Source organism: Exophiala spinifera, assembly GCF_000836115.1.
Source record: "Exophiala spinifera strain CBS 89968 unplaced genomic scaffold supercont1.2, whole genome shotgun sequence".
Classification (NCBI taxonomy): Eukaryota; Fungi; Ascomycota; class Eurotiomycetes; order Chaetothyriales; family Herpotrichiellaceae; genus Exophiala; species Exophiala spinifera.
The window spans coordinates 2,189,918-2,211,083 of NW_015622514.1; the positions used below are offsets into that span (position 1 = coordinate 2,189,918).

The window sequence follows — 21,166 nt, forward strand, 5'->3', positions numbered from 1 at the left end:
CTTATCATCGCGTCGGAAATGTCGCATGCGTCTCACAGGCGAGCACAATGACAATCAAGAGGCAGACCACAACCCGGACCCATACGTTTCAGCGCACGGGAGATAACGCGGTCACGTACGATCTTTCTCGCCCAGGGAGCGTCACCATCACAGTCCCCGCGGGCTCGAAATGGAGCTCCGGGCCACATTGGCACGAGACGCACACCGAGTTTCTCCAGGTCCTGCAGGGTCGAGCCTTTGTCGGACTCGGGAGTCGTGTAAGGGCCTACGGAAGTGAAGACGGGGTGATTGAGGTCCCGAGATTCACCGTGCACGAATGGCATCGGGTCTGGCAAGACGACGGCGGCGGCGGCGACGACCCTGACGATCCTGACGGCCAGGATGATCAGGACGACCAGGAGGTTGTCGACCTGGTCGTGCGGGAATGGACGGTGCCGGAAGACGGCCAGAAAGAGGTGTTTTTCCGCATGCTGAACTCGTTCCTGACCGAGGACGCACCGGCATCTCTGTACGAGTTGCCCGTGCCCGTGCCTAGGGTGGCACACAGTTGGATTGAGCAGTGGGTCGTTGCGCTGCAGCTGAACTGTATCTTTTGGACTTGTGACAACTGGCCTCTACTGCTTGGGAGGGACAGCGGCTTTGTCAGCTGGATTGCCACGCATCTCGTTCTGCGAGCAAGTGTTGCACTTGGGTCCGTCCTCGGTTTGAGGGGGAGGTATAAGGAGTACGTTGGCGAGAAGCAGGATGTTGCGGGCAGTGGAGATGGAGAAGAGGCAGGGAAGAAGAGGAAGGCAGGATAGGATGGACGATCACGACGTTCGCCGTGCACTATTGAGTTTGAGACCCGGGGCATGTTGCGGTCGATGAATACTTCCTACGAGGAGCAGGGAGGTCAGACTCAAGGGTATCAATATCCCGCCCCTATGATTCCATCCACATGGGGTCAGTGGTAATACCATCAATAATGGCTCACTAGTCCTCCCTGCCGTCAACAAGAAGCTATATCAACGGAGGCACAAAAAGTCCACCGACACTATTCAGATCATTCACTACTGAAGGGTTACAAAGTCATACCATTAAACGGCTCCCATGTATCTTTTCTAGATGACAGTACTTCGTTGATATAGTTATACAAACTGAAAGACCATGCTCAGCTCAAAAAAACCCAACGGTCGGGCTGGGGCGCACCGGGAGATGGTAAAATGCCTGTACTTGGGTCTCCCAGACTCTCAGTCTCAGATTCTCGGTCATCATCTTTCACTTTCATGGCCGCGAAGCTGTCTATGAATTCGCTGAGCTGCTCCATGCTCGTTTCGTCGTACTTCGGCAGGATGTTGCCAGGCATATTGCAAAGCCGACTGTTGAAACCTGATAGGCCTTCAGCAGCTTCGAGGCTTCGCTGCGTCGAGGACAACCTTTCCAGTTTGACTCGTGCCAGCAGCCAGTATTCAGGAGCTTCTCGCATGAACCCTATTCGTTTCCAAACTTGATTCGGATCGCACACTGATGATGACAACCCACTACAAGGGGATCGTCCTAGGTCAGTCGGCCCGCGAGAGCAGTGCGCTCGCCGGAGGTTCCATACCACTCGCCAGTTGGCGATGGCATTTTCCATGGCTGCAATTTGGGATTCGGACCCAAAGCCAGGGTCGATGTGAAAAATGAAGTTGTGAAAAGAGCTCACGATGGTCCAGAGGTTCAGGACGCCGATGTCAGCAAGACAGCGTTGCCCGCTGAGTTCGATCCTGTCCTGCCGAAAACGACGTATGGAAGCGTAGAGAGAGCCACCGCCGCCGCAGTGGGAATGGATTGGGTGTGTGGTCCATTTCTGGAACTCGTCGCCGCACTCCTCTGCAGTGGAGGCTTGGAAGCAAGGCTCCGGGCAGGCCAGGTCGTTGGTCATCTCCCGAATCACCATTCTCGGGGGTACGTTGTTGAAGATGGTGAAGGCGGTATCGAGGAGGAACACGTATATGATGACGCGGATTAGTTGTTCATGGAGGACGAATTTTTCCCACCGAAACAACTGCCCGTGTTCTAACAACTCTCGAAGTGCCCTGTGATTGGCATGTTTCATGAGGATGCGCGTCATTGATATCAGGGAGCTGAAGCGCCGTTTGCGGATTCTTTCTTTCGCTGCATCTCGGCCCTCCCAATTCTGGTACAGACACACGGCATACGCAGCTTGGAGGGAGTGTACCCAGACCTCGAGCTGTCCCGGACGACAAGATTGCGTAGTGGACGTCGTTGCTATTATCGACGTTGAGGAGTCCATTGTTTCTATGTTGCAGAAAACCATTTCTTCCACAACGTCGAACCAAACCCTGGCGTCTTCCCGGTCCGAGGAGTGTGGCGACAGGGACGCCCCGATCAAAGCCATGGGTGCAACGAGTTCACAAGGGCTCGTTGCAGCGGTGAAAGATGGTTTATGAATCGCGGGCCAGTTAGGGTGCCACAGAGCCCACTAGTAATCCAGATATCTACCAAGATTCTGCGGTTGAAAGAAACAGACACATGCACTTTCTTTGAGCGCGGACCAGTCGCCCAGCGCCGACTTGACGTCTGAACCACGAAGATTGACCGTGGCTTTGAGGGCAACGACTACCTCATGGCTTTTCAAGGCCAGTGTGCTGTGCATCGTGTCGGCAGACAGGATGCACTTGCTGTCAGCTAACTTCTGGATCGGGGAGCGCTGTGAGGCGCCTAGAGAGTTTGAGTTCGACGTACTGAAGTCGAAGGCCGGAGACATAAAGACTGATGATCTTGTTCGCCAATCCCCGTCAAATGGATCTTTGATAAGCCTCGGAGTCTGTTGCTTATCGGAAGGATCGAGGTTGACCTGTCGTCGACTGTACCGTCTCGCATTGGCTGAATGACGCTCGAAAAGGGTTCTTGGTGACTCCTCGATAGCGTGGGAAGACATCACGGACGAGAATCCCTGCGTGACCTCCACGCATGAAGTATCCTCCTCGACTAGGCTACTGTCCACCCCAAACGCACCCCTCAATCCAGACTCGTTGTTGACATGACGGACAAGAAAGTCGAAGGATTCCGCAGGGTCTCTCTCCGGGTCACTGGCATCTGTGGAGCATTCTAGAACAGGAGAACGGCTCTCGTCACCAAATACGTCTGTAGTCGGACCGAACTCGGACGACGGCCGGTGTCGAAGATGCATCTGCCAAATGTGCGATGGTGCAACCGTCTTAACTTCCTCCACGGAGACATCTGTACCCTTCTGTAGACCCATCGTTGTCGTCTGCGTTGCTGCGCAAAGCATCTCTGCAGTATCTGCATCTGGCTGTGTCGGTGAGACCGATGTTTCCAGCGGCTGTCTGTTTAGCCTTGAGTATGTGCAAATTGACCTTCTCAGAGCACAGGTTTGGCAGGGCCGTGCAGAGTTACAAGCTCGCTTCAGTTTGAAGCACTGGTCGCATGCTTTTCGGGTCATCTTTGGTTTTTCGTCTGAACCAGGCCAAGAATCGATGGCAATCTGGCTTGCAGAACAAGCTTGGTAGTGACGTTTGAGAACGTCCCTACGTTTGAATCTTTTGTTACATAATTGACACGAGTGTGGGAAATCGTCAGTATGAGCTGCAAGATGCCGCCGAAGGTGATCGATACGGCTGTATATCGTGCCGCAGACCGGGCAGAAAGGTGCTTGAGTCGTGGGCTGCGCGTCCTGCTGCGCCATGGTACGGGTCAGGACTGACCCTTGAGAGAAGCTGTTCCCGAACGTTGCTGAGGTAGACGCAGATTCCGTAATTTTTATAGCGGTCAGCCTCTATCTTGATTCGGTTAGCAAATTCCCTCAGCTGCAATCACAGCCGAGAATCCATTGCTGGCCACGCTTCCACCGGGAAAAAGGACCGTCGCTTATGAACATTTACAGGGAAGTCCAATTCGTAACGAAGTAGGAATAATGGTGTGGCAAGGTGGGAACTTTGGGGTACTGCCAGGTCATCAGCTGGACGAGGAAAGCCGGCCCCGTACTCCGCAAAATGTGTTCTGGTCAAGCGGGGAGGTCTGAGTCAGTAGTGTACTGGGTAGGTAAGTATCCCTACTGCCGACTGATCGGGGACCCTCCCCCACATGAGACTCCGCTACCTACTAAGCCTGTTCCGAATCTCGGTAAATATTCGAAGGCTCCACCGGTGCTGTATACTGTACATAAGAACGGGTGATGACTGCTGACTACATGGAACAATCTTCTCCGTTGCATGCCCCTTCCTCAAACAACACGCGTGAAAAGGCAGGGCGGCTCTCAGAATGAATACCCACATTCCGACCACCAAGAATGGCTCACCACCTACTGTAGGCCGAAAGCCCAATGACACCTGTTGGACTAGGCTGAGTTGCGAGCGATGTCAGTGACCGTCTTTACAAGTCATATACTCACGCCTAGCGCCTTAGCGCCTTCGGCGGAACGCCGACGCCCTCACGTTCCTTACAACTTTTGCAACACCATCAATTCACTGTTTCTAGTCATATATGACTATATTCTCGGCCTTCACAAGGAGGGCTTCTCTCCGTCTAGAACGTCGCCCGATAGAACGCCGCCCGATAACGGCCAATGGCTCCATGCGGCACGTTGTGCGACGGCGAGAAAGCCCTCCCTTGCAACGCTCCCTTTGCCTATATAATAGATAGAGATCTCCCTCCGAGAGAGGGAGGTCAGACTCGTCAATACATCCCATTTAGCCCCCCGACATCGCCTAGAACTGAGTGTTGCATAACAACACCTGCCCCCGAAGGACTGGTGATCCTCTGGTCCTGCCACCTGGAATCGACTCAGAACAGTTTGGAGCTTTTATTATCTGTGTCAAGGACCTAGTTGGAGAGGAAAATGTCGGTCTCGTCACCACCACGCCCGGGGATTCAGAGGAGAAAAGCTATCTGAATCCCAGCAAGACCCACGACATGTTCCATGTCCTCGACGAGGATTATTTTGTCAGCTCCGCCGTTGTGGCTCCGAGAAATGTCCAGGATGTACAAGCCATCATGAGACTTTGCAATGATTTCGAAATCCCGCTGTGGCCGTTTTCCGTTGGCAGGAATGTTGGCTACGGCGGGGCAGCTCCCAGAGTGCCAGGAAGCGTTGGGCTCGACATGGGAAAGAACATGGCTCGCATTCTTGAGGTCAATGTTGACGGCGCATATGCCCTGGTCGAGCCCGGTGTCACCTTTCAAGATCTTCACGAATTCTTAGTCAAGGAGAACCTGCGTGACAGGCTGTGGGTGGATGTCCCGGATCTGGGTGGCGGGTCGGTTTTGGGAAACGCGATAGAGAGGGGAGTTGGTTATACGGTTTGTCCATTGCTCAAAGACAAGTGAAATTAGAGACTTACTAACGGCCGAAAAGCCATATGGTGATCATTGGATGATGCATTGCGGCCTCGAAGTAGTTCTGCCGGATGGAACCCTCGTACGCACCGGGATGGGCGCCCTGCCCAACCCAGCTGCCGATCCTGGGCTCCCGCCTCACGAACAGCAAAGTAACCCGGCGTGGCAACTGTTCAACTATGGATTCGGCCCATACAACGATGGGATATTTACGCAGTCCTCTCTCGGTGCGTATGATGGAAAGAACTCCCAACAAGCTTGAAGCTGCTGACCGGAGAGTAGGAGTTGTCGTCAAAATGGGTATATGGCTCATGACAAACCCCGGCGGATACCAATCCTACCTGATCACGATCCCTCATGACGAAAGTCTCCACCAGGCCGTTGAGATCATCCGACCATTGAGGGTTGGTATGGTGTTGCAGAATGTGCCTACGATACGCCATGTTTTGTTGGATGCTGCAGTCATGGTAAGCATGAGACCATCTTGGTCGCAAGCAACTGGAGATATGCTAATTGACAATCAGGGGACCCGCAAGAAATATTCCAATTCAGAAAAGCCGCTCACTGACAAAGAAATCGACGGTATCGCTGCCGAGCTCGGTCTCGGCCGCTGGAACTTCTACGGTGCCCTTTACGGACCGCCGCCCGTCCGAGAAGCCATGTGGAGTGTTATCAAGTCATCGTTCTCTCAGATACCGGGAGCCAAATTCTACTTTCCCGAAGATATGCCCCAGAACAAGGTCCTTCAAATTCGGGACAAGACTCTTCAGGGCATTCCTAGCATGGATGAACTAAAATGGGTCGACTGGCTACCGAATGGAGCACACTTGTTCTTCAGCCCAATTGCCAAGGTCAGCGGAGACGATGCGGTTGCCCAATATCAGTTGACCCGTCGAAGAAGCGAGGAGTTCGGATTCGATTTCATTGGGACCTTCGTGATTGGCATGCGTGAGATGCATCATATCGTCTGCATTGTGTTTAATCGCAAAGACCATGATCAACGGCAAAAGGCACATCGGCTCATCCACACCCTAATTGAAGATGCGGCAAAACGAGGTTGGGGTGAGTATCGGACGCATCTGGCGCTGATGGATCAAATCGCTGGCACGTACAACTTCAACAACAATTCCCTGATGAAGTTGAACGAGACCATAAAAAACGCGTTGGATCCGAAAGGAATCCTGGCTCCGGGGAAGAATGGCATTTGGCCAAATTCCTACGATAAAGAGTCCTGGAAAATAGACATTCCATAGCCTAATCCATACCAGTACACCCAAGCGCTGGGTAAAGCTCACAGCTTGCTCGAAGTGGGAATCTTGACTCTTTACAGAATGATTGACAATTTTCCTCCGCTGCGAATGTAGGATCTCATCCTTGACACTGAAGTGGTCTGGAAACTTGCTGAACGTCTTGTTTACGGAGTATCTGCAGCCTGATGCCGCGCTTTTGTCGTCAGCTGTCGTATCTGGTGCTGATGCATCGGTTGCTACAGAGCTGTGACAGCCGCCTTTACACTCACCGGACTAATCGACATTCTTACCATGCCAGCAACTCTCTCAAGCACCTCTGGAGGTCTCAGAAGGCATTCTCAGAAGTCTCAGATGGCCTCCAAATGTCTGAAAGCCCCTCGTTGCAGTACTCAGAGAGTTAAACCGGTTTGAAAAAGCTTGATTGACTACTTCCTGGGTTTTGGATTTCTCCCTTCTCTCACACTTTCTCTAGGCCACAAGTCGAAGACTACGGGAGACAAGAGAATGCAATCACAATAAATTCTATCCAGAATTCTCTCCCATTTGTTCACTGATACACGATTCTTGATGCGAGTAACTCTCCGTTGGGACCAAACTCGTTCCCGAACAGCAAGACAATTCATCATTTCTCTTGATCTGGAAAGAGCCACTCATATATCTGCATGCCTGACCGCTCGTCCAGTAGTGGAATCCACATGAACGACATCAATAGTTCCTGCATCTGCTTCCATGTCATGATACGGCATTTGTCAATACAGTCCCGCATACTATTCTCCAGCCATTCTTCATCAGAGATGTCAAAGAGCGAATTCGCTGCTATCATCAGCAGCCAAAGCGTCAGCTGAGGAGTGACTCCTTCAACGACCCCGAGGTGGAGGATACACTCTTGATAAGTGGTGTGAAATTCATGGTGGGGTGGTTTGACGTCCTGCCACTGTAAGAAGCCATGGTAGGAGAAGGTAAGCAGACCGAGGCGCATCACCTCATCAAGTGAGCTGGCCGGGAACTCCATAGAGAGAAGACGATAAATTACGGAGACCATAGTGTCATGAATGACCTCCGTGTAGACCGGCCACTGTGTTTGTACCCCAAGATTGACGATCAAGCAGAACCTTCTCATGACCCACCATGCTGTCGCGAGCTCCTTGTTCAGATGGTGAATCAACCTATCGTTGTCGTCGGAGAACGGCTTGCTGTCAGGGCTGGGTACCAGCTTCTTGGGGTACTCAGGCACTGGTTCGGAAGGTTGACGGTAAAATACAGGCGTGGATGCATCGAGTAGCGCGATCCTTAGGTCGCATCTATGGATATTAGCATCTTTCAATGGACCAACGCGAAGCGTTCATCGGCATCCTACCTCAGCAATTCGGTGAGCAAGAACTTGCCTTTGAAGACATCGAGACCTCCTCTGAGATCTACCATCTTCCGAAGTCCCTCCATGTGGTGCCTCGAGGCCTTATATTCTCCCTTAAAGTGCGCTGTTCCACAAAGTTTCATGACAGTACCCACCGTGGAATCCGAGATCTTTAGATCACCTTCGTCCCCGAGCAGTCGCTCCCGGAGAAGCCTTAGCCCTCTTTGTAAATGAAGCATCGACACGGGATTAATGCTGTTCGGCTGGCGCTGAAGGACCCTTTGAATGAACTCCTCCACGCAAAAGGCTGTTATGTGAAGGGCGGCGGGATCTGCCTCCACGGGGTACAAGGTCTCCCCGCTCTCCGAATGGAAGCCAATTTCCATCATCAGCGGGAACATGACCCTCTTAGCGACAGGGGAACCTGATTTGCTCTCCAAGTTAGCAAATATAAGAGCAAGAAACTGACTCTGACTGACAACTTGTTATGTTCAGATTCATAGCGATCGACGGTTCCACCCCTTTGGCAAAGTCCACGAATGAAAAGTCTGGACCAACCCGTCTGTAGAGCAGGGGATTGAACGTTTCCATTACTTCATTCAGTCCAACGGGCGATATGTGAGCAGGAGTCGCCCGAATCACTCGCCTGTCCGAGTTGGGTGCTCCCCTTTTTTTCTTTTTCTTCCCGAGCATCACATGGCTCCGGATGAGCTTCCTCGTTGCAGGATCGACCTTGTCAACATTTGACGACACAACAAAGAGCATGGTGGTCGGTAAGCGGAAGCGTCCTTTGAGGTTCACCCGTGCATACCCTCGCGGACGGGCTTGGCTTTCAGTTTTGTTTGCCTAACTCAGTAAACGTCGGGGATGGTGTACTTAATTGTGACAGAGGACGACGACGAACACTGTCGCCTTTACACAGCCGTGGGTCTCCGAAACGCCAAGCCAAGTTTTGTATGCCGTTTTGGGTATCGCGGCATATCACGCAGCTGAGTCTAACGGTTTATGGACGTGGGATTGGATTGCATCGGTGATATCAAAGAAGCCAGAACCCCTTATCACCGGGTCAGGAAGAATCAATTCGTCCGAGAAGTCGCATATAAATGGCAATAAAGAGGCCAAGATGCCACGAGCGGACGAGCTTGTCACCTTTAAAGCCAAAGCCAAGGCCGCTCCTATCGACACACGGAAAGCAGCGGGTTCTCTCTAGCAAGGACAGATTGATCTCTACCCACGAAGATGCTCGCCGACGGAGATCCTGAATCGCAGCTTCAAAGAGAGGTTGGGGCAACACAAAACACAGAGCTTTCGCGTGTTGTTCCGCCAGAGCAAGTTGGCACGGCCGAGAACTCCGTACCCAGCGACGATGAAGCAGCGCCCAAACGGGAATATGTGACAGGAATCAAGAAAGCCATGATTCTCGGCCCCATCACTTTGACGTATTTCCTCTTCTTCCTCGATCTTGCGGTCCTGTCCACGGCGACACCAGCCATTACCTCTCGGTTCAACTCGCTCGTTGACGTCGGTTGGTACGTATCGGAGCGATCCAGATACTCATCTTCCTCCGGTCTGCTTCTTCCCCTGGCTAAAACGTGGTTAGGTACGGCGGTGCCTATCAACTTGGCAGCTCAGCATTCCAGCCCTTGACCGGCAAGATATTCCGATACTTTTCCATCAAGGTAAGTCGTAGCATCTCCCCCAGGCCCAGGCCTCATCAGCGTCATGTTTCCCCGTCTGACTTCCAACAGTGGTCTTACCTTACTTTCTTCCTTATCTTCGAGATCGGCTCTCTTCTCTGCGGAGCTGCACAGTCTTCGAGCATGTTTATTGTGGGAAGAACCATCGCGGGTGTGGGATCTTCGGGCATCGCCAATGGCTCTCTGACAATCATCTCCGCCATATTGCCGCCCCGGGAACAAGCAAAATTCTTAGGCCTCAACATGGGTCTCGGCCAACTTGGACTTGCGCTTGGTCCGATTGTTGGTGGTCTCTTCACCGAATACGTGTCGTGGAGATGGTGTAGGTCTTGCCCTCGATTCTCCTCGTTACTTCCAGCGCGAGTTGGTGTCAGCGGCTGATAGGGTCGATCTAGGTTTCTACATCAACCTCCCCGTCGGAGGTGTGGTCGCCATCCTGCTTTTGTTCCTTCGCATCCCCGAGCCGGAGGCGAAACTTCCCCCACGGCAAGTCCTTGCCACAGCTATCAAGTCTCTGGACCTCCCTGGATTCATGCTGATCTGCCCCGCGGTGGTCATGTTCCTCCTGGCGCTGCAATGGGGTGGCAACCAACATGCATGGAACAGCTCCATCGTTATTGGTCTCTTGGTCGGCGGAGGCGTCACATTTGCTCTGTTTTTGGTCTGGGAACAACGCCAAGGGGACGAAGCCATGGTCCCCTTTGCGATGCTGAAGCACCGTATCATCTGGTCAGCCTCAGGTAACATGTTCTTCCTGCTGAGCACCATCCTCGTCGCAGACTTTTACCTCGCCATATACTTCCAGGCTGTACACGATGATTCGCCTCTCATGAGTGGTGTGCATATGCTGCCCACGGTCATCTGCATGGTCTTGTTCACCATGCTCTCGGGCACCATGAGTAAGTGTCTCTCCATAAACACGTCCGAAATTTGTCCCTCATACTGACCACTGAATCACAGTCGAAATGCTGGGCTATTACCTGCCTTGGGTCATTGCAGGAAGTTCCGTCTCGGCCATCGGGTACGGCCTGCTCTCACTCCTGAGTCCCACGACCACGACCGCGAAATGGATCGGATACCAGATCTTTTACGGTGCAGGTAGTGGCTCCATAGTTGCAGGTGTAAGTTTCTCTCCCTGTACCGACCCTCACCCACCACACCCTGCACATCTCTCTCTAACAAACCCTTTTCCTCGGAACCTCACAGGCGTACATTGCAATCCAAAACCTCGTTCCGGCGCCACAAATCCCCACCGCGATGGCCATCGCCATATTCTGCCAGAACATGGGCGCGGCAGTCTCCTTGATTGCCGCCAACGCCATCTTCAGCAACTCGCTGCGTCGCCAGCTCCAGGACCACGTCGCCGACATTGGAATGGCCCCGGAGGTCATCCTCAACGCCGGCGTTCGTTCGATCCGTCGACTGTTCGAGCGTGACAGCCAACCGTTGGCCATTGTACTACAGGCGTACAGCGATAGCGTCGATAAGGTCATGTATCTCGGCATCGCTGTGAGTGTTGCGGCGTTCGCGTTCGGTTGGGGCCTGGGGTTCCGCGACATTAGGGTGGAGAGGAAGTTGATAGCCCTTCGGGCTGAGTCGGCCAAGGAGGAGCGCGAGGATGGGAAGCCGACGGCTGCGGGCCAGAAAACCTAGGGAGCAGCGGAGTAGATAGTGGAAAGGCAACAAAAATCGGGCCGTGGGAGCGGTAGCGCCTACGGCATGCGTGTGGGAGTCGGTGTTCTCTCCACCACCCAGGCTAAGGGCCACGCTGAGGTCCGAAGATGGAAATGGAAAATACACTTGTCGAGATTCCGACTTCGAATTCCCTGTTCTCCCAGACAGGATATAAATCCGGCTTTGATATTGGATTTGACGTCCGAACAGTATGGTAATGCTTGGTAGAAGGGTCCGTGTGGAACAATAACTAAGAGATCCAAAAGTATCCGAGGCCATCATGGTTGCCGCAGGGTCTTTCGCCTTGATAGCCAAAATTTCTAGGAAGTCGAAGGCACAGAGCTTCGACAGCCTAGGTATGTCGAATTGGGATTTTCTTGATTCCACGCCCGGTTCTATATCTACCTTAGGTGGTCTTCATCCTTGTCGAGGGAATGATGGACACATCTCTCCTCCCCCCTCCCCCCTGCCCCGGACCCCAGACTCTTTACCCACATTCAATCCCACGTTCGAGTCGAGGTCTACTCCATACCAAACCCCTGCTCTGTGGAGCAACTGCTGAGGAGCGGTCGCCACACGTGCTCACCTCGAGAACTCGCGCCTTGCTTTGTTCCTCGGCTTTCGTCATAGAACCCTTTCGGAGTGCAGTGCTTTGCAGCTCTGGCAACGAACCCTGAGCTTCGGCATGTCCCCCATGCCTAGTAGATCTTACAGTTTACCACCCCCCCCCGGCCCACATGCTCTTCCGTTCCGAGGCACCGTCGAGGCTCTCTTGTCACCGGATACAGTGAAATTACTTTCTAGCCATTGAATGATCCAGTTATCTGCACATTCATCATCATCTACCGAGAGGGCGATCGGGACCTTGGGTACGTGGTACGTTGACATCGGAAGACACCGAAAAGTGGAGCCTCGAGGGTGCCCCAAATCGGGATGGTCCGCGACACCGACAGGTTCAGGCGCCAAGTTGACTCGTGCCTGGGGCTTTCGCGTGAGCCTCGGATACATACAATCGTACGAGAAGTGCACATGGTTTGACAATCTTATTGAAAAATGGAGGGAAGACCGGCAAGAGGAAGGCAAGATGATCAATGGCTATGGTGCCAGTGCACTATTGGGTTTGGAACATTGACGAGTTTGCGATCTATGGACTAAAAGGGAGGTAGGTCAGGGACGGCAACCGACGTGGGCTGTTTGATCCAACGGTGGGCTCGACTACCTATGTCCAGGTGTCCTAACTTCTCCATCATTTGATCGTTGTGGTGTTGTCATCAGCCTTTGGCTCCTTCTGGGACGTCTCAACCCAGTCCTCCTGGCCGTAAGGCACTTTAGATATACCGGCCATGATCCCACCAGTCGTAAACAGCCCGTCGACCTGTTCCAAAGTCTTCCCGCCGGTCTCAGGGCACAGGAAGAACACGAACACCACGGCGACCAGGTTTCCGCTCAACACCCAGAACCAAAAATGCCATCCGCAGTTGTCGAAGCCAATGGGTCCCACAAAGACTGTCAGGAATGTCCCCAGCCACTCACCGGCGCTCGTCGCGGCACCACCGACGTGGCGATACTCCAGTGGAGAAATTTCGGCACAATACAGCCAGACTGCTCCCTCGTAGGCATAGCCCATGATGAAAAGGAAGAGCCACAATATCGCAATCGAGGCCCATCGGATCGATGTTGTCTGGGGCACGGCAACCAGAGCAATGAAAATGACGAGAAGAAGTGTCATTGCCACTGCCCCGTGGAGAAGTGTGCTCCGGCGACCTGTACGCTCAATCGTGAAATAGAGTGGCACGCAGCCGAGGGCAAAGATGATGTTTTGAACCCCAGCGAGTGCCGAGATCAAGGCTGGAGTGGCTCCAGTGTTGGACAGGATGATAGAGCCTGGATCAGAAGGTTAGCACCAGAGCATTCGAGCATGGACGCGTGGTTGTTGAAGAAGTGAATGAATATATCGTGTCACGGGACACTCGGGTGCGGATAAACTTGTTCCCAGCAGATGTTGCCGAATGAGTGTTTTCGACGCAAGAGTATCTTCAGAAGGTAACAGGGACTTCGCGCGAGGTGAGAATGGAGAATCTTACTGTAATACGCCATGAGACTCGAGCCCATCCACTCCCTAATGAAAGGTAACCAGAAGCAGATACACAATCGTCTCGCGATTTTGAGAGGTGAGTGGTCAATGATGCCCGAGGTGATGAATTGCTGCCAATGCAGGCTGGCACTGGCCTCCAACTCGGACTCAATGGCCAACATGATTTCCTGCCTGGTCTGTTGGACGAGAGGATCGTCCGGAGAAGGAACGTTATGGAGACGCGCTAGGATGGCATCGCCCTCTGGGATACGATTCTGAGCATAATACCATCTTGGAGTGTCCGGAAGAAAGAGCATTGAGCCGCCGCCAATCAGAGCAAAGACGACCTGGAAGATGATGGGTACTCGCCAGGAGGCCTGGTTGTTCATCTTGGTAAAGCCATAGTCGATCCAGTAGGCCAAGGGAACACCGGAGATCAACATGATGGCGTTCAGGGCATTGGCAGGGCCGCGGTCCCCAGAATCAACTCCGGTCTCTGACAGGTAGATTGGAACGGATGACGAGATGCAACCGATGGCGAAGCCCGTGCAGCATCTTCCGACTATCAGTTGAGCGATACTGTACGACGACGCCTGGATGATAGAGCCAATGATGGCTGCGACGTTTCCCAAGACGATGGTGCCACGGCGTCCCAGCCTGAAGGAGAAGAATCCTACCACCACCGAGGTGACGAAAGCTGCCAGACTGTACGAGCTGGATATCATAGGGATTGTGTATTGGCTGGTGTTCTCCAGCCCAATGGCCTCAATGAAGGGGTTGTGGAGCAGGACGCCGCCCAGAACTCCAGCATCGTACTGTGCTCATGTCAGTGCCTTTTCACTGTGAAGGGAGTAAGTGTCTTGGGCTGTACTTACGCCGTACATCATGAACGAGGTACCGCACACGAGTTTCATGAGCAGGTAAAGGCTCCTGCCCCGAAGTCCTTGGAACAACTTCATGGCTGTTGTGGAGAACTGCAGAAGGACGGGTCTCACCTATTTTATCGCAAGAGACAGATATTTTCTCGATGAGTGTATGAAGTCATGGGAAAGGAAGGCACTCGTGATATGCCTTCCACCATCCTCCACGTTGATCCCAGGTTGACGTCCTCCCAACGTGGTCGACTCAGACACAAATGGATCAGACACTCCAAGCTAGATCACTAGACTTGTTTTGTACCATAGCGAGCCGACACGGGACAACCAGGCGGTTCGCCGTTGATCGTTACCCCAGGAATCTCCACCCAAAACGAACGACCCCAGGTCGGTCAGTGAGTGTCCCAGACTTCCAGTATCGCCTCATCACGAAGTGTTTCTGGCGCATAATCTTGATCATGCTGTCGTGATTCAACATCAAGACAATATTGAATCCTGAGTACCAAGTCTACCCGAGCGAGAGCTGCCCCTAGTTAGAGTGGCCGTTGCGGACTCCTGAGCTCTCCAACTCCAAAGGAAACCATCAGCAAACTACCTCGGGTCAACTCAATCTCCTCCTCTCACTTGAAGCAGGTATCTCCAATTCTGCCATCAAATCCACAGCACAAGCTCACAGTAACTGTTTCGTTACTGAGTCAGAGGTGGTTATGATCGCCCGCTTATCAAGCGCCTTGTAAAGATCAATAGCGTAATCTTGACCGGTGGACTCGACACACATGACGGATTCTACAGCGGATAACAACTCTGCTAATGAAGATGAAAGGAAGAAGAAGCCCCGGCAGCGAACCGAGAGGAAAAGGATCCAGGATCGGCTTGCCCAACGAGCCAACCGCGAGAGAACCAAACAGCGGATTGCCGCGCTTGAAGAGGCTCTGAGCAGCTTCCAGTCCGGCGAAGACCCCAGTTGCACGGCTTCACTGACGCGCACCATTGCCAACTTGCGGAGCAACAACCACCAGCTCCGTTACACACTTGACAGAATACGTAGCCTGATCAGCCAAGTTCCGCCCATCCCTGAAGGCGATACCACTGGCACCAACACGGAGCTCAGGCCTGGCGAGCCAGCACCCAGCAGCCTAGAATTGCAGTCTTCCGAAAGAAAACCGCCCAGAGCTTTCATTCCCGGGGTCGAGTTCACCGGCACCGTTGTGGCCGGCAGTAAGAGATTGGACTTTGAGTATCCTGCAACGACATCTGGAAAGCTTTTCCCTCCCCGTGAGACCGTGGCTGTTGCGGGCAAAACAACTTGTGCGGTGCCCGAGGAAGGGGTGGGTTTCGAAGACGGCAATTGTGGAGAGGACGTTCTAGCAGAAGGTCTGGTCGTAGACGACGAGGTCCTTGGAATAATGGCTGTTGACACCGTATCTGACCGCGACGCCACGGCAAACAAGCTGGACGTGGACGTGGATCTGGATCACTTCGACATGGACATCCACACCGACCTCCTTGAAGTGTTCGACACTACAGACTTGGGCATTTGGACCACAACCGCCTACGAGCCTCCTGCACTGTTCCAATCACCGTCCTCGACACTCGAAGTCTCCCGAGAGATCGTTCCAGACACCGAAAAGTGGCACGTTGGCAATTCGGCCTACTTTGGAGCCTTGGATTCGGTGAAGCGACGCGTCAAGTCGACATCGGCCTCAACCATGGACTTTGAGGTGGCGTTTCAAGCCATGCTGTGGGGGTGGCAGACGGTCGGCCACGCAGCAGGCGAGCACCCCGTGTGGCAGGCTCTGCGGGAGGTCGACCAGCGCATCTTTGGCACTTGGACGTCGGTGGCACAAAGGATCGCCATGGTGTTCGTCTGCCAGACCCTGATCCAGTATCGAGAGGATCCCACGCCAGACAATCTCGCTCGAGTTCCTGGCTTTCTCCGACCTAGGTGAGAGATTCTCTCGGCTCTCCGCGCGGTGTTTGTGTGTTCTTGTTCATCGGTGCTGACTTAATGCGTGATTCCCAGACCTTCACAAGAACGGCTAGCACACCCTGTGGTTATTGATTTTCTAATATGGTAAGTCTTGAAAAAGTCATGTTGACGTCGCTGGGGTCGCTCTCCGCCTCTGCCTCTGCCTGGTTGCAAAGCATAGAAGGCCTCAGTGTGTTTTCTTCGGGCCTCCGCGTCGCTTGTGCTCACTCTTCTCACTTACAGGCCCAGCATGCGCGATAGGATGATCTTTGAGCATGAGAAATACAGTGCGACGGGCGTGTTCTCGGCGGCCTACGTCGAGAATTTCTCCTTCTTCTGGCCATATTCCGACAAGGAGATATTCGTTTACGACCCCCTTCACGATCGACACGACTTCAGTCCTGTCTTCCTACAACATGTGTATGACTACGAGAACTGGACGATGAAACCTGGATTTTTCGACAAATGTCCTGAAATGCGCTACGATGTTCCCGTCTTTCAGAAGGCTTTGAGTATCATGCAACCTGTGGCTTCGTTTTGACGCCGAGAGATTCTGTCTAATGACCATGATCACAGTCTTTCGAGAGTCAGGCCTGTTCGAGATCTCCGAGCTTCTCTACATGATCTACTTCCTCACGATCCTCGAGGGCAGGAAACATTGCCGATCGCAATTTGATCCGTTCCGACCTATGGATTTACGAGCTCCACGCCTCTCTCTGCACTATTTGCGTAATATCTCTTTTTGGCCATTCACTCGTCCTTCCCCGAACTTATCACGGCAGGTTGAAGTCGACCACGATGCGACTACATATTCGTTAGCCTCTAACTCGCGCAAATTTCTTCCATGCCTGGCGCCGAACTCACCCAGCAACTTGTCCGTTTTTCAGACTCTGGACTGCTTCGTTGAATTTGCTTAATCCTACTATCTTGGGCTGGAGACGCAGCTTGCCTAATACAACATCAGCTTCCTCTCCCGGTAATATTCAGGATAGTACCAGCATTACCTCGTCGAGCGAACTCGAGTGTCTCATCAACATCAGCCATGCTACTCACAAGTGTTCCCTTGATGGATTGTCCGCGGAATATCAAGGATGAAGGATTCAGGTCGACGTGGTATTTTCCGTCTGGAGGAAGACCGATACTAGATCTTCGATTCAGCGTGGATCTCCAATAGAAGAGCTCAAACGAGATTGAGTTCACATACCACATGACTTGTCCACCTGCTCGACCGCCCAGGTAGCCGAGAGATATTGGGTATGACTGAACTGCAGTGACGAACACCGCGTGTGCACCGCCCTCGGTAAGCTCCACAACCTTGCTGACCGGATCTCCCTCTTTGAAGTCCACAAAGTGTTCGGCACCCAGCTCCAAGGCTAGCTTTCTTCGGTCGTCGCCAGTGTCCACCACGATAGCTCGCATTCCCATAGCAGCTGCCAGTTGGACTCCTTGGATTCCGACGCCCCCACCTCCACCGGGGAACACGGCGAAGTGACCAGGTCTAATGCCGGATTCTTTAATCGAGGAGTACACCGTCGAGGCAGAGCACATGACAGGACCTGCGATGTAATCCGAGACGCCCTTCACCCAGTCAGTCCGTGTTTAGGGGGCATTCTTGCCCAATTTAGCGGAAACATACATCGGGAATGAGCTGCGAATACATGGTTAGCCAACTACCGCCTAAGAGAAAATCACTCATGACTTACAGTAGTGTAGTTATCCGGCGATACCACATACTGTTTGTAGGATCCTGTTCGTTGTAAGCAGGAATCGTATGGCTTGAGTGGGAGGCTGATACTTGCCGTCACAGACTCCTCCCGTGAAAACAGCTTTGTGGCAGTACTGATCCCGGCCAGACTTACAGTAATCGCACTGGTGGCAAACATTCTGAATGGGCTTGAATCCTGCTCGCTGACCTACTGCAAGCCCCTTGACATTTTCGCCAATCTTGACAATCACCCCGGCGCCTTCGTGCCCAGCGCACTTGACTCCCATTTCGGACATCTTGGGCAAGTTCCAGTCATGAAGCATGTAGTGAATGTCACTCAGGCAAATTCCCGTCGCGTTGAGCTTTATCAGAACATCATTGGGCCCTAAAAGGGGTCAACTGTCAGTGTTTCTGGCCGTGCCGCAGGCGGTTTCTCATTTGCTTGCCGATTTCGGGCACGGGGACCTTTTCAACCTCGACGTAGAAATTAGGTCCCTCATCTTTCTATTTACAATAGTGTAAGCCTCTCGTTACGCGGTTCACGGCATCGCGCTTCCTACCACAACCGCTGCCCAGCATTCCTTGGGGACATCAAAAGCAGCAGTAGAAGCGTCACCCATGATTTTCGTTGGTGAGGAAGTCGAGGTTGTGACTTGAGGAGTTGGCCGATGGTAGAAGAGTTGTGAATGGATACCTTGTCTGAGGGTAAAGACGTTACGGACGAAGAGAAGATATTCAGTCGTCTATAAAAGCGTGAACATCATTTTGGCGGGGGGGGGATTGAACTTGTGCCATTGCTGGTCAGTTACTCCAGAGTCAGAATGGCTGACTCGCCTTTGGAACGTGTACAAGCCCCCAGATATCCACGGTGTAGCCGCGGACGACCTCGTCCGACTCCTGTACGTTACACATATTGTGACCACAGACTTCTTACCGTTCGTAGAAGGTTTCTCAGTATGGAGAAAATTCGCCCGTAGCCTGTAGTAACGGCGTTGGATATCTTGGGATGGTCATGGTTCCGCTCGTCACGGTCTGAAAAACAGGAAGAGTTGAAGAACTTGTGGAAAGTAGCACAATGGAGAGTGGACAATAGTGGCGTCTCTACAAAGTCATCACGAGCTATATGAGACAGCTCGGGCACCCTGAATTGGCAAGAATACGTACATTGTAGTTTGTAGAGATAATTCGCGAGATACCTACGGCCTCGTGGATCCGTGTGAAGGTCCGGCTTGTCGCGTTCTGGGGCGCTAAGAATAGCAGCTGCGAGGCCAAGGCTCTAAGTGACCAAGTGAGGGAAGAGGAAGGTATGCCGAGAACGCATCGATTACTCAATCAGCGCAAACACTCCGTGCGGGCGCAAGGCAGTGCAGAGTCTTGAAAAGCTGCAATTCAGTCAGCACAAATGTAACTCGAAGTCGCGGTCGATGTTCTTGGTCTTTCGACGCAACCATCCTCGCCCAGCAATGCCATTGTTCTCCTCTATTCCCTCATTGTCATTCTCGTCTTGATTCATTCCTGTTCTGTCCTTCTCCCGGCACGCTCATTCTGCCCCTCTCAAGCATCCCTCCCAAACCCAAGCAAACACTCCGGTCATCGCTTACTCTCGCTTGGTTAGCCCCAACGCGTACCAGCCCGATCTTTGAACGAAAGTCGTTGAACGATTGCCATAGCCACCTTACTCTGTACACCGCAAAACCCCCTCTGAATGTCTCAACTCTCACCTTGACCTCTGTCGCTGAAAGAGCATGCAGAAACAGTACGTTCAGATGCGAGAGACCGCCTTCGATCTCTACACGGAACGCGACGCCCTGCCCTGGTATTACAGGGCTTGTGCTCTTACTTCGTCCTGCTCCTGCCTGGCAGGTTATATCATCTTTGCGCTCGTTTTCACCTCGGACGAATCCAATGTGAAAGTCTCCCGAACGGCTCTCATTGTCCTCGCCTCGATCTTTCTCATTGCAGGCTATGCCTCCGCTTCAGCGATTGCCTTTTTCGGCCGCAGCCTCCTCTTCTTCTACGATGGCGTCCTCATACCAATCCTGACGTCCTCCTTCATGGGCATTGTTGTAACGGTCTTGAACCATGCCCTGCACAAAGACTTTCCCATCCCGAATCATGCGTACATATACATTCCGCTGGTGACGGCGTGTACGACGACCGTCGCCTCGGCAGCTCTCACGTTCGTTATTTATAAGCGATTGGCCAAGATGAAAAGGTTGGACAACCATAGGAGACAGAGAATACGAAAGTTTGATCGTCATTCGTCAATGAGCTATGGCGACGCCGCGTCGACCACGGAACTCTTGCCCATTGATCCAAGTATACCAGAGGATGAGGCCCAGCGTCGACAGCTTCTGCGTCTGCTCTTGAATCGAGAGGCGGCTGAGCAATCATCGCCGTCTCCTGGGATGCCTAGCTCTGAAAGTACCTACAAAATCTTCCTACCTGGTGACGAAGGCTTTGGTGGAACACAGGTGGTGCCCGCCAGTGCGCGACCTCGAAGTGGGAGTCTCCCGAATTCTTCAACCTCTGCCAAATGGAACTTGCTGGCGAAGATTACTGGCGACCATAGCCCGCCCGTGGAAAGCTCTTTCAAAGACCATCGTCAACGTCGACGCGAGGAGATTGAGCGCTCATCGATACTTATGCCGGCGGGCACAGACAGTCCATGGTTGCAACCCTTCAGTGCGGCCTCGCCCTCTCCTTCTCACTCTCTGTCGTGGTCACGTTCGGCGAGGTATGCGTGACAGCCTTCTGGATTCGAGTGGTTCTTTGAGTCATTTAGCGAGGCGTCAGGTTGTTGAAGTGTGTGATGAAAGGTCAATGAAATACCAGAAAAATATCTACCAAAATATCAATGTAACCGTAATGAATTAATGCTTTGCACATACTTGATCTTCAACGGTATCGTCCTCGCGTTGTAGATACTAGGTTAGATGTCTGGTCATCACTCATTGCCTGGAGCATTTCTGCGCCAGTCTCGAATGTCAATATAAGACGTCGTCAGATCAGCAAAACGATTCATGCATCGAAAAAGGCGAGGACATCAAGACGCAAGACGCACGTGCACGTCATTGTCACTGGGGTGTTTCTCGTTTCCTTTTTTGGCTGGACCTCGGCTCAATTTCGAAAGTCAGAGCCTCAAATCGAGACGAATCCATCCGCCTCCGTCTTGTACTAGAAGAAACCGTGTTGCAGCGTGGCCGAAGAGAGGAAGACGATAAATCA

General features: G+C 52.7%; 10 protein-coding genes across 10 annotated transcripts; 5 read left to right on the top strand and 5 right to left on the bottom strand.

The window, feature by feature from the left end:
- Positions 1-47: 47 nt before the first annotated feature.
- Positions 48-800, top strand: PV08_03099 (uncharacterized protein; the record flags this gene model as incomplete). Its single annotated transcript, XM_016377456.1, has 1 exon — positions 48-800. One exon carries the CDS (start codon positions 48-50, stop codon positions 798-800), a length of 753 nt encoding a protein of 250 aa, XP_016239026.1.
- A 350-nt stretch (positions 801-1,150) lies between these two features.
- Positions 1,151-3,691, bottom strand: PV08_03100 (uncharacterized protein; the record flags this gene model as incomplete). The annotated part of the gene is made up of 2 exons (XM_016377457.1): positions 1,151-2,464; positions 2,513-3,691. 2 exons carry the CDS (start codon positions 3,689-3,691, stop codon positions 1,151-1,153), a joined length of 2,493 nt encoding a protein of 830 aa, XP_016239027.1.
- A 1,226-nt stretch (positions 3,692-4,917) lies between these two features.
- On the top strand, positions 4,918-6,593 carry PV08_03101 (uncharacterized protein; the record flags this gene model as incomplete). Its single annotated transcript, XM_016377458.1, has 4 exons — positions 4,918-5,304; positions 5,360-5,567; positions 5,620-5,807; positions 5,865-6,593. 4 exons carry the CDS (start codon positions 4,918-4,920, stop codon positions 6,591-6,593), a joined length of 1,512 nt encoding a protein of 503 aa, XP_016239028.1.
- A 619-nt stretch (positions 6,594-7,212) lies between these two features.
- On the bottom strand, positions 7,213-8,709 carry PV08_03102 (uncharacterized protein; the record flags this gene model as incomplete). The annotated part of the gene is made up of 3 exons (XM_016377459.1): positions 7,213-7,891; positions 7,948-8,368; positions 8,424-8,709. 3 exons carry the CDS (start codon positions 8,707-8,709, stop codon positions 7,213-7,215), a joined length of 1,386 nt encoding a protein of 461 aa, XP_016239029.1.
- A 474-nt stretch (positions 8,710-9,183) lies between these two features.
- Positions 9,184-11,294, top strand: PV08_03103 (uncharacterized protein; the record flags this gene model as incomplete). Its single annotated transcript, XM_016377460.1, has 6 exons — positions 9,184-9,473; positions 9,545-9,623; positions 9,693-9,963; positions 10,037-10,540; positions 10,602-10,762; positions 10,848-11,294. The coding sequence occupies 6 exons, from the start codon at positions 9,184-9,186 to the stop codon at positions 11,292-11,294; spliced, it is 1,752 nt and encodes a 583-aa protein (XP_016239030.1).
- Positions 11,295-12,561: 1,267 nt separating this feature from the next.
- PV08_03104 (uncharacterized protein) lies at positions 12,562-14,348 on the bottom strand (the record flags this gene model as incomplete). The annotated part of the gene is made up of 3 exons (XM_016377461.1): positions 12,562-13,199; positions 13,400-14,204; positions 14,265-14,348. The coding sequence occupies 3 exons, from the start codon at positions 14,346-14,348 to the stop codon at positions 12,562-12,564; spliced, it is 1,527 nt and encodes a 508-aa protein (XP_016239031.1).
- Positions 14,349-15,040: 692 nt separating this feature from the next.
- Positions 15,041-16,774, top strand: PV08_03105 (uncharacterized protein; the record flags this gene model as incomplete). The annotated part of the gene is made up of 3 exons (XM_016377462.1): positions 15,041-16,209; positions 16,288-16,338; positions 16,477-16,774. 3 exons carry the CDS (start codon positions 15,041-15,043, stop codon positions 16,772-16,774), a joined length of 1,518 nt encoding a protein of 505 aa, XP_016239032.1.
- A 232-nt stretch (positions 16,775-17,006) lies between these two features.
- PV08_03106 (uncharacterized protein) lies at positions 17,007-18,234 on the bottom strand (the record flags this gene model as incomplete). Its single annotated transcript, XM_016377463.1, has 5 exons — positions 17,007-17,037; positions 17,098-17,182; positions 17,238-17,374; positions 17,438-17,811; positions 17,968-18,234. 5 exons carry the CDS (start codon positions 18,232-18,234, stop codon positions 17,007-17,009), a joined length of 894 nt encoding a protein of 297 aa, XP_016239033.1.
- A 106-nt stretch (positions 18,235-18,340) lies between these two features.
- On the bottom strand, positions 18,341-18,558 carry PV08_03107 (uncharacterized protein; the record flags this gene model as incomplete). Its single annotated transcript, XM_016377464.1, has 2 exons — positions 18,341-18,442; positions 18,499-18,558. The coding sequence occupies 2 exons, from the start codon at positions 18,556-18,558 to the stop codon at positions 18,341-18,343; spliced, it is 162 nt and encodes a 53-aa protein (XP_016239034.1).
- A 1,125-nt stretch (positions 18,559-19,683) lies between these two features.
- On the top strand, positions 19,684-20,685 carry PV08_03108 (uncharacterized protein; the record flags this gene model as incomplete). The annotated part of the gene is made up of 1 exon (XM_016377465.1): positions 19,684-20,685. The coding sequence occupies one exon, from the start codon at positions 19,684-19,686 to the stop codon at positions 20,683-20,685; it is 1,002 nt and encodes a 333-aa protein (XP_016239035.1).
- Positions 20,686-21,166: the final 481 nt, after the last annotated feature.